Source organism: Homarus americanus, unplaced genomic scaffold (assembly GCF_018991925.1).
Source record: "Homarus americanus isolate GMGI-L3 unplaced genomic scaffold, GMGI_Hamer_2.0 scaffold32583, whole genome shotgun sequence".
NCBI lineage: Eukaryota > Metazoa > Arthropoda > Malacostraca > Decapoda > Nephropidae > Homarus > Homarus americanus.
In genome coordinates this window covers 25,298,551-25,316,490 of record NW_024713129.1, presented here as the reverse complement: position 1 = coordinate 25,316,490, position 17,940 = coordinate 25,298,551, and the positions used below count along the sequence as shown (strand labels likewise).

Sequence of the window (17,940 nt, the reverse complement as noted above, 5' to 3'; positions counted from 1 at the left end):
GGTCAGTAATATGAGACCACTATTCCCTCCACTCCACCTCCACTGCAAATGAGAGAAGAGTTTATATACATTGGGTGGACCTGTCACTGCCTCAGCTCAGATCAGTATCATGAGACCCACTGATCCTTGGGGAGGGGGAACCACGCGGTCACCCCCCCTCCCCCACAAGGGTAGCCTCCCTCCCACCCAGTGAGTCTCACCACTCTCTTCCTGTCTTTCTCATTCATGATACAGTAGTGTTTATTTGTTATTCATTAATAAGTAAAGATACAAGTACGTTACTGTAATAATTTGTGCTTATTAATTCCTGTACCCTTCATATACTATACAGGTATACCCCGATAACCGATGCATATACGGACTGTGAAAAGTTAATGAATAGTGAAGCAATGGTTTTTGAAGCAATTAATCCCATAAGAATATTACAAAGTTGGGAGGTTAGGGACCCCACCACCCCTAAAAAAATCCCATCCACCCTTGATGTATCTCTGGCATTCAGACTGTCAAACGAGAAAATAACCAGACATATAAAGCAAGCATAATAAACATTAATTAAGGACTGTAAGCATAAATTGAGACTATTATTCACCAGAGATGAAGCTATGAGTCCAAGTTGAGTCGTCATTCCTCCCCTCAACCAGCTCCTCTGAAGGGCTGGCTGATACTGTGTCCACTGTTTCTATCATTAAGTGTCAATAAATTTTTTAAACTAAAAAAAAAAAGAAAACAGTGGTCCCTCTATTAACGAGCACAATTGGTTCCACAGAGTCACTCGTTAAATGAAAATCTCGTTAACTGAATCTATTATTTCAATGGGATATTGGGTACTGTAATTGGTTCCAACAGAATTTCCTTTAAATTACAGTAATTAAAAAGTACAGTTAATACAAAGTACTGTATACCGGTAATAGAATTAACAAAACATTAAATATAAACAAAATACTGTACTGTACAGTATATTGTACAATAATGAATAAAAAACAATAAAATATCTGAACACTTACTTTGAGGTGTGTATGTAGAATTCCCAACGGCTTTGTTTGTTTACATAGCGGCAATGCAAACAGCTGATTGTAGACACAGTTGATGACGACACGCCATATTCTATACAGAGTGCATTGGTTCTAATGCCTTCTTATTTCTTAATAATTTCTTGTTTACTTGAATTGAAATCGCCTTCCGAGATTTCTTCGGACCCATGCTTGATAATTTCACCAATAAAATTTTAAGTTCATAACAATTTATTTATTAATATATTCCAGATTTTTTTATTTAAACCAACACTGCACTTTATATTATCAATATGTTAACTAAATTTCAGACTGACCAATAATTTTAATGTAAAAATGCCAAAGTATTCAAGAACACAACTTTCTCGAGGTTTACTCCACTGGAAACAAAGCTAAACAGAGAACCGATTATTGGCGAACGAGTCGATCAGCTGATGCGCACACCAAAACGTGTTTCTCGTAAGGCTGGCGTTAATATAATTTGTACTCAATAATAGAACTGAAAGTCCTTACGAGAGGTAACTCGTTAACTGAAATCTGGTAAATTGGACAGTCTAGTGGAAATTTTTGTGGGCTAACAGAAAATTTTTATATTCAGCAGGCATGACAACACATGTTAGCCCTCATTAATGTTGATATCCCGTACCTATAAACCTGTTCTATTTGGTTACTGGAGAATGACAACCATCTGCAGACATAATAAATGGCTTCTCTCATAGTGATTTTTTTCTTGGGTTACTACAGTATTTCCTCAGTTTAACAAACTAATTCAAGCCACCCCTGTTCGTTAAATCAAAATTTCCGCGAAATCAAGCTTTCCGATATGTTCGCTTGATTTACTGAACTATTTCAATAAATCGAGCGTAATTCTGTTACATTCCAGGCCAAACGCGCCACACTTCGCTTGGCACATCAGGTTTGTTTACATCCACTCAGGCTGTGTCCTGCCACCACCGCGTGTGTTGTTCACTGCTACCTCTCGGTCAACTAACTACACTGGAGCACATTAGCTTTTGTCTTTATTCAAGACGTCTTCAGAGGTAACTGAATTTACAGGAACTGAGAAAGACTTGTATACAATGGGTGACCAAACATAACATCAGGTCAAGTCAATAACATGGGATCCACTAATACACACACCACCTCCACTGCAAACGAAAGAAAAGCTTATAAAAAAAAATGGGTGACATAATAACAGGCAAGGTCAAATCAGGTCCAAAACATGAGACCCACTAATCATCTATCCTACATCAACCTCAAATGTTTTCAAAGCTTTTTTAACCTTAGGCCAGAGTTATTATTCATATTAATACCCCAACATTACATCATCACACACACACACACACTACTTTGCTACTTTGTTCTCACTCAAAATCGGGTATGACGATCATCCAGCTATGATACAATGATATGAGTTTTTAAAGATGTCACCTAGGTTGGTGAGTTCTGAGGTGACTAAACAGGTCCATATGGGACCAGCAGGGTTGATCACAGATGTTGAACATGTGGGGGGCTACATCTAGTGTGGGGGGGGCGGCAGAGTCTTTCCACCATTGGCGCTTGTCTGCCTCGTTATGCAGTCGGGTTAACTCAAAAGTATTGACAACTTTTCGTGTGGTGCTCCTCCAAGCATTATGGTGTGGAGTAATCGTCTCCCAGGATCACACTAGTGACTGAGGAGGAAAAATGGGAGGTTATTCGGCAGGCAAAAAACTTAGCAAGGAGCGAGGCATTTCAGAGTGTATTCATTCACCCAGATTGCACGGTAATGCAGAGGGAACAGCACAGGAAGCTCCTGCTGGGCTTGAAGCAGAGAAGGGAGTAGGAGCGGGGACGGTGTGTACATGGGTTGTATTCAGGGAGAGAGTAGTGGAAGCAAGTGTGCCGACACAGGGACGGAGGATAGCAGCGCACCCTCCACCCGCTCTACTCCTCACCCGGGAGGTGGCACCAGCTCAGCCGATGAGCCGGGAGAAGACGAGCGCCTTGTAAACAATGACATTTCTAACCACACCCTGCAAAATACAGTGTACTTAGCAAATGCTGCAGCTTCTGAGAATGATGGGGGTTACTACTAAGAGCAGAGACGTTACCTAGAACAAATTCTAGCTTGAATGTCATGTACACTAATACTGACACGTTCCTTGATAAGAGAGAGGAGTTTGAAACACTACTGAAGGTACACCAACCAGATATTGTAAGAGTTGTAGAACTGTTGTACAAGAACAGGAGAATCGACCCAGAGGAATGTGAGTTCAATATTGCTCGATATAACACATTTACGAACCTTTCTCAAGAAACTTGCAAGAGGGGTGTGGTTATCTATGCTAGGCAAGACCTTAAAGTCAGCCAGGAGAAGGTACAGGGAGAGAATGTTTTTGAAGAGTTCAAGTGGTGTAAAATTAAATTAAGGAGAGGGGACTTACTTATTGTCGGGTGTATCTACAGATCCCCAAGCTGTAGCCTACTAAATCAAAGGAACTTAATAGCCTTAATAGACAACGCAGCGATACTCAACCCTAGCCACCTCCTTATCAATGGGGGACTTTAACTATGGCGACATCGTCTGGAGACACGAGTTCACCCCAAATGACTTTAATAACCCTGCTACTCTTTTTGTCGAAACTCTGAGAGATAATTTTCTGTTCCAACATGTTAAAGTCCTGACACATTACAGAGGGGAGCAAACACCAAAGCCACTAGACCTCATCATAACAAACGAGGAGGGTTTGGTGGCCAAACTGGAACATCTAACCCCAGTTGGCACCAGTCACCATGTAGTGTTGTCATTCAGATTTAACTGTTACCTAGTTCAAGATAAAGCCAGGCCAAGGTGCAAATATTACCAGGGAAATTTCGACAGGATGAGGGAAGAGATGAGAGGTATCCACTGGCCTGACTCACTAAGGCACAAGAACGCAGACATTATGCTGAATATCATAACTAGTAAAGTGACCCATTTTATCGATAAATTTATACGCAAGACCAAACCCAGTGCCTCTAGGAATACAAGGGGATCCCTACACATGAACCATGCGGCGGTCGACAAAGTTAAGAAGAAAACCCAGAAATTCAAGACGTGGGTTGGGTCAAACGATGAGCAAGACAGGAGGATGTATGCAAGAGCCAGGAACAAAGCAAAGACAGAGTATAGAAGGGCTGAAAAGGAGTTCCAAAGGCTGGTTGAAAGCGAGGTCAAGTCAAACCCAAAGGCGTTTTACCACTATGCTAAATCAACATTAAAACTGCGAGTAGGAGTATCAGACCTGAGGCTTGAAGATGTTAGTTATGCAGATTCTGACCAGGATAAAGCTGAGGCATTGAACAGCTTCTTTTCCTCAGTGTTAACGCTACACTGGGTTTCCCTCACATCTAGTAACTCTTTTACCACACTCTTTCATTGGCAGCTTGCTTGTCTCTCACCACTGTAAGGGTGGTTCAGTCTCAGGTCAGATGCAAGAAGGTTACTGTCTAGTGTGACTCTACCAAACATTACATGTTTTCTTTAGGTTTTCCAGTGTCCTCTTGTACTAACACAGTATAAATATTTCTAAACTCATATTCTAACATATGCTTTTCTACAAACATATTTTCTTTTAGTGCACTATGGTGCCATTTGCACACAACAGCTAACTCCACTCATTTGCATCTCTCTTTTCAACCCCTCAAACTTGCAGCTCTCTCCCTCACTCTTGTTTTCATCTCTCATATTTTCGTACTCCTAAGGATATTGACCACCCATGGCAATATCACATATCAGTGTACTCATTCTTTCACTTTTTTCTAATTCTTTTTTATTTCAGTTTTGTGGTTATTGAAGGAAAGGGTGCCAGTGAGTGTTTGCTTCGTCTCCAAGACATACCAGGCACTTTACTGCTAGATTCACTTCATGCATTACCAGCCAATACAAACCTCACCTTTATAGTAGAGGTAAGTGTATACAAATATTAGGGATATGCTTACAAATACATTTCCTCACATAATCTGTATGACAATTTTACTGAATAAATACAGTACACGGATCCTGCCCAAACCGGACAGGCTTTTCCCCAAATTTATCCAGGTTAGATGGAGTTTACTGTGGTTAGTCCTGTAATATATAGCACTCTAAAGTAACAAGAGGAACCTCTGTTTTGAACTTAAACCTAAAATGGCTGGTTCTCTCACATGTTAAAATATAAAGTTCTTAATATTCCTGATGAGGGTAGCATGTTTTTGTAGTTTAGTTTTAAATGAAGGAATTTTTCTTATTCACTGATAAGGCTATCAATTGTATTAAACTATTATAGTATAGTATGATATACATTGTGTAACAAAATAAATTCACTGGTGGTTGCAGGCACGCAGTCTTGAAGAGGTACCACAGTGGGTGTTGGTTCGGTCTGGCATTGTTCAGATTGATCCATGCAGTTTATCTCTTGCAACACTTATGCCAAAGCCAGAATTTATCCCACCAACACCAACTACTGACCGTCACAGTATTAGCAGCGCTACACCAAGGAGTGCAAGCAAACCCAACACCCCTGTATCAGGACGTGAGGAAGAACTATCACCTGCAGAGATTATGCATTACCTTCTTTATCGACTTCTTCACCCAGTCTTGCAGCTTATTAGTGACAGCTCCTGTGGTTTGCATAAATTTGCAGTGGTGGATATTGTAAGTACCAATAACATTTTTTTCTGATGGCATAGCTTGACTGCAACATCAATCATGTGTTCTGGACATGAAAACCCAGGCTGTTAATTGCTTAAAATTGCTTTGTGCATTTTACTATACCATCCCCCAACTAATATGTTACATCTCTTCTCAATATATTCTAAGGGGTGCTGCACTTACTCATTGTGTTGCATGTTTGTTCATTCAGTCGACCATCCATCTGCTTGTCCATTTATTTATCTTTTTATCTGTTTACCCATTTACTGTATTTGTTTATCTGTCTGTTCATTTGTCTGTTTGTCTGTTTATTGTTATCTTGGTTACCTTGTCTGATCATTTGTTTGTTTATTCATTCTTTCATTTATTCTTGTGAAAAATAGTAGAAAGGATCAGTATTTTCAGTCATAAAATCGTATTCTGTTATATTTAGAGGAATGAAAAACTAAATTAAAAAAAATCAATTTAAATTATTTAAACTAAATAAAGTGCAAGTAAAGCAAGTTTAAAAGTTGTGGAAAGAGTAATCAAGAAAAAGATAAGGGATAAAGTAGACATAAATGAAATGCCTTTTGGGTTTATGCCAGGTAGGGGACTACAGAGGCAATATTTATTGCCAGGCAACTACAAAAGAAATGTCTAGGGAAGGATTGAAAGTGGGTTAGCCGTGGTTACTTGATGGCAGCTCTCCATGGTGCACGGTCTCTTACAGCCTCTCTTGTCAGGTTCATAACTCTAATGTTATATCTTGCAATCTCTTCCCATGTGATTCTTGGCCTACCCCTGGCTCCCCTCCCCTCCAAATTTAGGTTCATGCACCTCTTGATCCATTTGGTCTCATCCGTTCTTTCCACATGTCCCAACCATCTCAGCCTACCTCTACACAAGACTCAAGCAGTTCTCTCAATACCCAGGGGGGGCACATATACGCGGATTTTTAACATCCACGGCTATCTCTGTTACGTAACCCCCGCGTATGTTAAGGGCCGACTGTACTTAGCAGAACTATTTAACATAGCCTCCGTCCTCATTTAACACTCATAGCTGCAGTGATTAAGTTCCGGTGATACTCCCTTTTAAAAGTGTCCATAGAAAATGAACACATTGGATTTCACTACAGAAGTTCCAGTAAACTTTTATCTATATTTTAGTATGTCTAAAATATAAGGTGACGTGCTTCTCAAGTGATAGTTACAAGTGGTGACAACCCAGGAAGGTTATTACATATATGACAGTTTCACAAGTAATTGTTATACACACTGGTGGGGGCCCTATATAGGTTGAGAATACGAAATAGAATACCTGTACATTCAATGGAATGTATCTATTTCAGTATATTGGGATGAGCCAGTTAACAATAAATGCAAGCATTAACAGTCACCTCAACAGATACACAGTTGGTAAAGGTAGAGATATTATGTTCTCCCCATTACTGTGTTGTACTACTGTTGCTAAGAAGAAAACATTACCTGTATACCAACCATGAGAGGATGTGGCTAGACATGAAGCAATCTTTCATAACGCCAGGACCCCAGTCCCTGAGCAGAAAGGTTTGGAGTGATTTTCGTGCCATTTTCTCAGATTTTCTGGTAATTGCACATTACAGTACTGCATTATCGATATTTACTCCCAGACCCATAAATAAAAATTTGGACAGATTTTCTACATTTTATTTTCAGAAAATGCTCCTGATTTTCAACGTCGAGATTTGTTCCCAAACCCAGAATTTAGGGAATTTTCCAGAAAATTTTAGAGCAAATTTCAATTCCGGCTATTGGAGAGTTCCGGGTTTGAGGGATTCCAGATAACAGAAATATTGCTGTACTTTGTTACCATGCTGCCTCATTCTTGAGTGGGCCTCATTCTTGAGTGACCTTTTAGGGTGACCTTTTAAGAGGTCAAATGAGTTCAAATAAAATACTGATTCCATATTTAAGCTTTTCACTCGCAGAATTTACAATGATTATTAAAATCATCCCTCCCTACTCCTTCAGGATGTTAAGAAATATTTTTAAAGAATTTAGTAGGTATAACAAATGTAGTACCTCTAGATAATGTACCTTATTAACATGATTTGTACACCAGCAAAAGATATGCATTGATGGTTTGCAGTAACTTTTCCAGTAACTCTGGTTCATAAACCTCTTTCTAATCTACATTCAATTTACTTTCGGCAGATGGAACAGGTACAGAACTTAAGCATGAGCGATGGTGACGATGTTGATGTTCATCATGTAACAGAGAAGGTTCAAGCAGTGGTACAGATCAGTAGGTCAATAGTTGACCCAACAATGTTACCTGAACTTCAACAGACACTTACCACTGCCATTGATAAGATGGTTACTGAAAGAGTTTTGAATACTCATATTACAAAGGGTAAGGCAATACTCTCTTGTCCATTGTATTTATAAACTGATAAAAATTTAGATTTTAAGGGAGTGATATATCATCCATTCCAGATAATTAGTAATCAATTTTGTGTAATTTGCCAGTGTTGCAGAACTTGTCCTCTGGTAGTGTACCAGTATATGATCAATGGTGGGATGCTGATTCATCATCATGGCGCCCTTGGCAATGTGCACTAACCACCAGTGATGAGGACAACACCGCCAAAAGTGCAGAGGGATCTCATATTACTCCATCAATAGACACACACAGGCTGACTTGGCTATTGAAAAAGTTGGTGAAAGTAAGTGCCCTATAGTTAAAAAAAAAATTATAATGAATCCCCGAGTTGCTGTCTCCAGTAGGCCAAATTCTACCTAACCCAACTCCAGAATTAGAAATATGTTATTGCTTACATAAACACATTATTATTACTTTTAATAAATTAAAAAAAATATTGTAAACATAATCGCTGCAATAATAACTACTGTACTGTACTGTTGATGATAACCCAAGACGATTAGCATCCATACAGCAGGCACCCAACTCTTCAGAAGTAAGCAGTAACCATTTCTGAACCCTTACAAGCTTTGCTATCTATTAATTAGAGATGTACTGATGTATCGGTATCAGTGGTATTGGCCTATTTTGGAGTATTGTCATTAGACAATTTTCAGCCGATACTGACAATACAGTATTCCCTTAATGCTCGCGGGGGTTGGGTAAAATGGACCCTGTGAGACAGCAAAATGTGCGAGTTTTTCATGCCAGTTCCCGAAGTGTGCAAAATACAGTACATAGAGTATAAATAGCTATACAGGGGGTCCCCGACTTACGAATGAACACCAATACGAACGAAGTTTCATAAGGTCAATTGTTTTAAAAATTCAAAATAAATACAACTGGTTCGTAGTATTAACGTATGAGAACTAGTTTGCGTGGTGTAGCGGCAAGGCAGAGCAGCACATGGGGAATAATGAGTCACCACACGCCTTGAGGGAGCGTCAGTATGTTTTACCCTCATCGCCTTCACGTGCGTGATCAAGTGCAAACTGTTGTTTTTTGCTTATTAACTCCTTTTTGGCCCTCATCATGGCTCTCAAATGCAAACCTAGTGCAAGTGATAGTATTGCATCCAAGAAAAGGAAAACAATTACAATGAAAGTGAAATTTTATGTAATTAAACGTTCTGAAAAGGTAAAACACCCTCGGTGATTGGTAAAGCGTTGAGTTTCAGTCGGTCAACGGTTGGAACAATTTTGAAAGACAAACAGAAAATTCTTGAATGTGTAAAAGATCTACACCAATGCACTCAGCTGTGATAATAAAATAAAGAAGTGGATTGTTAATTGAAATGGAAAGATTGATAGTGATCTTGGTGAAAGCTCAAAATCAACAGTATTTGCCTCTTAAGTCTAGCCTTGATTCAGGAAAATGCGAGAAGCTTGCATGCTGACTTGAAAGTTAAACATGGTGGTGAAAGTGATGGAGAAGATTTTGTTGCTAGTAGGAGCTGGTTTAACCAGTTCAGGTAAGGGCAAACGGTGTTTGGATAAACACTGCCCACAGTGTGTTCACGATTTTAGGAGCTTTGAAAACGATGTTGGGGAAGTGACGCAGACAGTGATAGACCTTGGGAACCAACTCCAGTTTGATATTCATGTATTCATGAGGATGATGCCACAGTTGCTTGAGTCTCATGCCGACCTGTATGAACTGGAGAAGCAAATTTTGTCAGAGGATGTAGAGGAAGCTGAAACTCCAGAACTAATGGGATTCAATACAAAAGAAATAGCAGATGGTTTCAGGCTTATTGAAGAAGGATTGTTTAAATTTAAACAGCAAGATACTAACACAGCAAGATTCATAGAGGTATTACAGAATATTTACAATGCTACAGAGAGATTTATGATGAAAAGAAGAAAGTTTCAGTTCAACCATCCCAATAAAGCCTCTGTCACTCCTACAAATGCTCATCTCTACTGTACATGCAAGCCAGTCCCAGGTTTCAATGTAAGTGCTAAACTTTATTTTTACTTTTTTTTACTGTATTTTGTCATTAAATTTCTTCTTTTCTCTTAAATTAAGTGATTCACTATGTATAAAACGACTTGGGCTATGATATAATGCACATAGGGTGTATGTTCCAACTTACGTACATTTCCAACCTAAGAATGTCCTCAGAAGCAGAACCCGTTCATAACCCTGGGACCACCCTATATGCACATGTACAGTATAACAACATTATGTACACATATCCATTAAACTACGAGGGTTTAAACAACATGGTCCTCACCCCTCCATGAATTGCACCGTTGGTTGAATGGGGAGCAAAGGAGGTTGTGTACTGTGTCTGACAACTTCTACAACTGGCTGCGAGAGGTTTTTACAGTCTTTACCACGCCCCATCCCTACCTTAAGGAGGGAGGGAAGGAGAGGGTAAGGCATGGTGCCATTGTTACATATAATGAAACTATAAAAGTTGTGGAAAATCATTTCAATACTTAATGTGACTCAGAAATAAAGAAAATATAATATTAAACAATAAAAAAAACGTTTTTTTTTTTCTAAAATTTTTTTTGGTGATATACAGTTAACCCTCACTTTACGCGGTCCCGCATTCCGCGTTTCCACGTTTACGCGGTGCCCTGCTGGAACCCAGGATGCTCACATTCCGCGGTGCGTGTACCCCTTTACGCGGAGAGCGGCTGGCGAGCCGCGCCATTTTTGGATCCAAACCTCCCGCCATCCGCCATGTTGTGTAAGCTGCGCGAACATGGTGCGCACAAGGTCGCCCAGTCATCAAAACATTAACAGTTCTTCACCCGCCACCCACCACAGCCGGCCCAAGTCAGTGATAGTGATAATTATGGTGAGGATATGGACTTATATGGACTTTGGGGAGTTTGACAAAGAGGCCCTGCAAGCCTCTGTGGTGGATAGTGATACAATTGATACAAGTGACACAGGTGAGGGCCAATTATCTGCCCTCTGCCTCGGAACCAACCACCCATCCCCGTGTGCCCAGCCATTTTTTCTACTAATGTAAGTGTTAAAAAACCTAATATTATTGATATTTCTCTTAATTATTAATTGTGTGTGCATACCATCATAAAGTTAAGATAATATTTATACTACAACATAGTTGTGTGTCGTCAAAAAGTGGAGTTTGGGGATCGGCCCGGACTCCATTTCAATTAATCCCATATGTTATGTTATTCACTTTACGCGGGACCCTCCGGGTTACATTAACCGCGTAAAGTGAGGGTTAACTGTAGTCCAGAATGCGACGTCTAGCTTCATTCCTAGGTATGTTAATGCCTAGCAATAACTCGCCAGGTCAACACACAGGCAATTAAAACATCTAATAATTACTTAATACATAATATTAGGAGGACACAAATGTCAATTCTTGAGGGGTGGAGATGGATGGGATGTCGATGTTACGTTCTGGACTATATCACAAAAACTGGTTTTTAGAAAAAAACTACTTTTTGTTCAATCCAGAATGCGACGTCTAGCTTTGATTACCCGAGCAGGAGGTGAAGAGGGAGGTGACATTGCATATAAGGCTCCATTAGCTTAGGTCCAGATTACAGTATAATTATAATTTAATTTTTTTTATTTTTTTTTTATTTTTTTAATATTTTCAATATTAGGGACATTTACCGGAAGGTAAAATGCTAATTTACATATCCCAATTAGGATACTCACTTTACTCTGATGAGGAAGAAGAAGGTCCTGGTTGTGGAGAGTAACTAGGTGGGAGAGGGGACCCCAGCACCACCACATGTGAAGCATCTTCCAGAGATAGATGAAGATAGCTGTTTTGAAAGGTTTTTGAAGAATTCCAAAAGCCCACTTCTTTGACCTGACTGAGGCTCATATGTCACAGAAAGCTAGACGTCGCATTCTGGATTGAAAAAAAAATTATAAAGAACATGGGTGTGTATTCTGTGTGGGAGGTGATTGTCATTGTGGAAGCAGTGAGAAGTTTGTCAATAGCACATCTGGCAATGGCTGGTTAGGCCTGCTTCAGTTTAAATGCCACCACACAACCAACCTGTGCTGTATGAATATCTGATCACTCATCATTCATCCTGGATCTTCTTGCTTTGATGACGATGATGATTAGTACAGATCCCATATAAGGAATGGTGAGATGATGGGTATAAGACAATGTAATAAACATGAAATAACATGATTAAATAAACATGAACATGAAATAACAAATACTCTGTACTGTACTAATGTGTTGACTTCTCTTCATCCCTGTACACCCCCTGCCACGTGACCCCTTGCCTACTCTCTCTTTGCTGTAGGCAAAGATAGAGTAGGCTATGAAGTTGATGATGATGATGATGTTGAAGATGATGGTGGTGGTGATGAGGCTGGGTGATGATATTCACTGCCCCTCACTGTCATCTGCCTCTACAGGGGAGGCTAGAATGGCAGAGAGAGTGGTGGGGAGGAGAGAGCTTGGGGGGCGTCCTCTTCTTCAGAGAACAAGTTGAAGAGTGGAGGGTGTTGGCGTGAGGCAATGGCAGGAGTAACTGGAGTAACAGAAGATTCAGGGGTGGCTGGAGTGGCCGAAGATTGAGTTGAAGCTGGAGTTTTGGGAACTCTGGAGAAGAGTAGTGTGATGGGGAGTTGAGAGTTCTAGTGCCTTAGATCTTTGTAGATTTTGTTGTGTGGTGATAATATTTGGTTCACACCCCTGTTTATCTTCAGTGCTCAGTCTAGAGGTGAGTCTAATTCCAGATGTGCATCTTTCCTTGCTTGAAGAGTGTAAAATTTTTTTTAAATTTCTCTAATGATTTCCTTTAAATCAACTGGGTCAAGATCTCATTCCTGATCATCTTGCTTATCTTCTTTTAGGATAGAAGCCAGTTCTTCATTCATTAAATCTTCTCCAGTGATTCCAAGCAGCTTTTCTTTGATTTCTTCTTGTTGCATGTCACCAAATCCCTCCCCACCAACATGTCTTGCCACTTGTACCACTGAAGGGAAGCCAGTGATATCATTCACTGCTTCATGCCATATGGCCTTCCAACAGGAATTCGCACACTCTCTAGTAATTTCATCTTGGCGCAATTTAACATTTGCTATGCAGTCAGCAATGGTGTAATTTTCCACAACTCCTTCACCCCCACCTGGCCATCTTCTTCCAGTGCTTTGTTGATCTTATAAAAACTGTGACTGATGCAATATGATTTGAAAACAGCAATTATTCCTTGGTGAAGAGGCTAAGTACGAGAAGTTGTTCTCTTTGATAAGAAGACCACTTCAATATTAGGGTTGTCATATTTGATGGTTTCTGGGTGCCCTGGACAGTTGTCAATGCAGAGAAGGGCCTTAAACTCCATGTTCTTGCTGCACAGCTACTTTTCCACTTCTCGTGTGAAACATTTGTGGAACCAATCTGTAAAAAGCTCAGCAGTCTTCCACTCTTTCTTGTTATGCCTATAAAAAACAGGAAGGAGATGCATATCTTTCTTCTTAAGAGAGTGCAGCTTCTTTGAATGGTGCAGCAGCATGGGCTTTATTAGGTGTCCTGCAGCATTACAGCACATGAGAATGGTGACATGTTCCTTGTCCGCCTTGAAGCAGGGTGCAACATTCTCAGACTGACTGATGAAGGTGTGACTGGGCATCTTCCACCAAAGGCCTGTCTCGTCAGCATTAAACACTTATTCAGGTTTATAGCCTTCCTTAAGAATGAGTGCAGCAAACTCTGGGAGTAGGCCTTTGCAGCCTTCTTGGTTGGCAGATGCCAACTCCCCTTGAATCTTCAAGTTATGAAGGCTATACCTCTTCTTAAAATTCTTGAACCAGCCTTTACTGGCATTAAAACTCTTCTCACCTTCACTATCATTTTCACTACAGTAGAAATTGTACAAAGACTTGGCCTTCTCCCGGAGAGTGCGCGAGTCAACAGGGATACCTCGGCAGTTGTGTTTCTCAAACCACAGACTTGGAGCTGGCGGACGCTCGCCCCACAAGGGGTCACAGCTCAAGATTGAAGAAGCCACAAGTCCAGAAAACTGTGATGGCAAACTTTTTCGGAGTGAGGGTTGTAAACTCTTGGAACAATCTACCAGAGAATGTTGTGACGGCACCAAGTGCGAGCTCTTTCAAGACAAGACTTGACCAACACTGGAGCGGGTTCAGGTACATTCAGGAGCCGGTGCATGCCCAGTATTTGCCAACAGTGCGTGACAGAGACGTGACCGATCGCCCGGGCGGCTAGCGAGCCGATCTTTTGGTGAAGAGGATAAATGAAAAGGAAAAATAATCAGAGACGTGACCGATCGCCCAAGCGGCTAAAGAGCCGATCAGTGGTGAAGAGGATAAAAGTAAAAGTATGAAACATTGTGTCATTACTCAAGGTGGACATGTCAACTGAAGGAAAAATTTTGTCCTATTTTTTTTAATTTTTGAATTACTGTATTTAAATTTTTTAATATTTGGGGGGCAAATAATTTTGTCTGGCTTAAGCAATATCTGCTTTAGCAGGGTCTGCCTTAGCGAGGTTTTACTGTATATATACCTGTGTAGCATGGTATCATATGTGCATTTTTTTCAATTTCAAATTAAATTTGGTAAGGAAGTAAAACATTTTCAAAGGATTTCATTTTCTGCAAAGAGTTGCAGAAGATCCAAGAATCTTACTGCACATCCTGAGTCTTGAGAAGATGTATACAGTATAGGGTGTTTTATATTCTGAATAAAATTAAAGTTTTTGTTGAATCAGACGATCTCATCTAATACATATACTTAGCCGTCATTAAGCTTGCTTATTATTTTTAAATAATTTCAAAATTTTCTATTAGTATTGGTATCTGCAAAGTGCAGTATTTTCTCTATTTAATGAACTAATTTGAGCCACCCCTGTTCATTAAATCAAAATTTCCACTAAATCAATCTTTCCATTATGTTCACTCGATTTACTGAACTATTTAACTAAATTGAGCGTGATTCCATTAATTTCCACGCCAAATGCGCCATGCATTACTTGGCACATGGGGTTTGCTTACATCCGCTCAGTCTGTGTCCTGCTGTCATCGCATGTGTTGTGCACTGCTACCTCTCGGTCTACCGTGTTAAGGCGAACCCCACTAAGGCTGATATTGCTTAAACCGGACAAAATTATTTGTCAAAAAATAATTTAAAAATTAAAATAATTAAAAAATTATAAAAAAAAGTAGGACAAAATTTGTCTTTACATGACATGTGTCCGCCTTGAGCGAAAATTTCAAGAAACCAAGGCGACACACGTACCCAAGAGTTATCAATTGTTTATTTGGGGAATATTATTTCATTCACTCTAATAATGACACAATGTTTCTTATTATGTTATCATAGGTAAATGCATAGTTTATATAATTTATCATCATTGTGCCCATCACTGTTTTCAAATTATACTTCTGTACAAGATATGTATTTCTCCCATACTTATTTTGATCGTGTGCCTGACAAGTGGAGTGAGTGAATAGGTGACCGCTAGTTGAGCGTCATCTGCTCTTGTAACTTTCCTCCTCATTGCCATATTTCACTGGATTTACTGTTTGATATAATAGTTCTTAACCCATAAAAGGTGACATTATTATACATACATGGTATCCCCCCTGGTTGGGAAAAATCAAATATTTGTTTTATTGCCCAAACACCCACAAAATGACCTAAGAAAACAAGAAATACCCTGTGTACTATTAAAAGTGGCAACTCAACTCATTTAAAGTGCAGTACGCTAAGTCTACTCCCTCCCTGCGCTTTTACAGTAGTTCCAGTTGGTCTTACAGCCATGTATTGTATATACATAATGATTTTTTCAAGAAAAAAAAAATATATATAAATGAATGTAGCAGCATAGCGAATGAAACTAAAAAAAGATTTATAAAATAAATATATGTTTTGTTTTTCAATCATTACTAGTATTATTCGCTTATATTGTATTCAGATTACTATGGCAATATGCAGTGTGGGAGGGAGGAAGTGTGAATTATTTGGGGGTTTAGGTGCTGTAACCCCCCTCCCCCAGAAATTTTATTTTAAATCTGACCAACATTATGAGCATTTTGAGGTCATTTTGATGCCATGTGCACTTAGTATTAGGATATATTCTGAAGTCAATACAGGTACACCACCGATTTTCCGGGAATTGATGGTCCGGCACCTCCTTTAGTCCAGACAAAATTATGAGAGGGCACTTAACCTCCCTCCCAGCCAGGGTGAAGTTAGTTTTAGGCTTAAAGTTTTTACCTTATAAAATGTCACAGACTAAACTTAGCAGATTGTAACTTATTTGCTGGAATCCTTTTAAGATAGTGATTAATTTGAGTATAAACATCACATAGTTTGCACAAGAGATAAAAATTTTAGTCTACTGTAGTGCATTTGAGTACAAAGTGTGTACAATAATATTGCTCAAAATTATGGTTTTTTCACATTTAATTTACATTTAATATTGGTTTAATTTAAGTTTCTAGCAGTCCATGGTGCTTTAGAGACACAGGAGGTGTATAATTAGAGGGTCAGAGGTGTATTGTTGAATTAATATTACCTGACCTTGGTTGGTCCAGCAAAACAGATAATCCAGCAAGGCTTTAGAACCAAGGGTGACGGAAAATCGGTGGTGGGCCTGTAGTACAATACTGCATTAAAGAAGAAGTATTGGATTTTTTTTATTAAATGGGGAGGTCTGGACCTCCAGGACCCCCCCCTCCCATAACCATCCCTGGAAATGGATGGTACATTATAATAATCATAGAACAAGGGTCCTCATCTCTTTCAAACATTTAACCTAAGATAATATACCTGTAGTGGGAAAAAAAGTGACATCAGTCCTTTCCTTCCTTCTTTTATGAATTTTCCTGCTTTCTTCATTCCCTTCCTTCTCTGATGAGTAATTTACATTGTTTACCAATCCCCAACAAACAGCCCTCCCCCAAGGGGACCCTTCCCCCTCTACACCCTATGTGAGCTATTGTGCAGAAAGGACCAGAGCAGGAGCAGAGGTTAGGTGGTGGAGTGGGTACCCCGATAATTACTTTTAACTGTGACTGTACATCACTTTGCATGAATGTTTAATCCAACTTAGTCTCTTAGACTCTTATGGCAGGTTGATTTGAGGGTTGCTGTTTGAATAGGTCCATGCATTTCCAAACTTAGAGCAGGTACTACTCAGTTTGTACTTTTGCCATGAAGCTTTGCTCTGTGGGCCAAAAACAGGGTGGGGGGGGGGGGAAATTTTGCCTCCATATTCCTTTCCTTTTCTACAAATTTTTGTTTTGCATGGGAAAAATTGCTTCAATTGTGCAGAGTCGTATACAGCATAATTATAATAAAATTCAAAGGGAGTATTTTAAATATGCTTCTGGGAGTACTATGCCATCAGTTGCTCAACTCTGTAATAAAGTACAGTTCCTGAAGCTTGGAGCTATTTTGATACAAATTATTTTTTAAATATTACATACAGGTAGCTTTAATATTTTCTTTGTTCCTGCAGGTCGATCAACCGCTTGTGGTAGTAGGGCCCCCTGCATGTGGCAAATCAACAGCTGTTCTAAAGGCATTACAGTCTCTACCAGATTGGGTTAGTGATATAATATAGATATGATGGTTTGAATTAGGTAACACATTGGCTATGACTTCTTTATGACTGTTGAATTTAAGGAATATGTGATATGTACAGTCGGCCACAGGAATAAGAATACACACTGTAGCTATAAGGTCCGCAAATGGTCTGGTAACGATGAAACTGCGCATCCAGACGCATGATGAAACTCAGCTCCCCCCACCTGTTATCTCTAACTATTTTATGTTTCCCCTTCTTTATTCTTCTATTTAATCCTCTTCCTTCCTTTACTAATCCAAACATCAGTGAAAGAA

At 39.5% G+C, this 17,940-nt stretch overlaps 1 protein-coding gene across 1 annotated transcript in view; it reads left to right on the top strand.

Annotated features, from left to right (window-relative positions):
• Positions 1-17,940, top strand: part of LOC121869635 — a 416,339-nt gene that overhangs the window by 108,055 nt on the left and 290,344 nt on the right. The window contains exons 18-22 of the mRNA XM_042371146.1: positions 4,814-4,940; positions 5,350-5,667; positions 7,842-8,040; positions 8,157-8,353; positions 17,558-17,644. Coding sequence (XP_042227080.1) covers positions 4,814-4,940; positions 5,350-5,667; positions 7,842-8,040; positions 8,157-8,353; positions 17,558-17,644 — 928 coding nt within the window. The remainder of the gene's footprint in view (positions 1-4,813; positions 4,941-5,349; positions 5,668-7,841; positions 8,041-8,156; positions 8,354-17,557; positions 17,645-17,940) is intronic.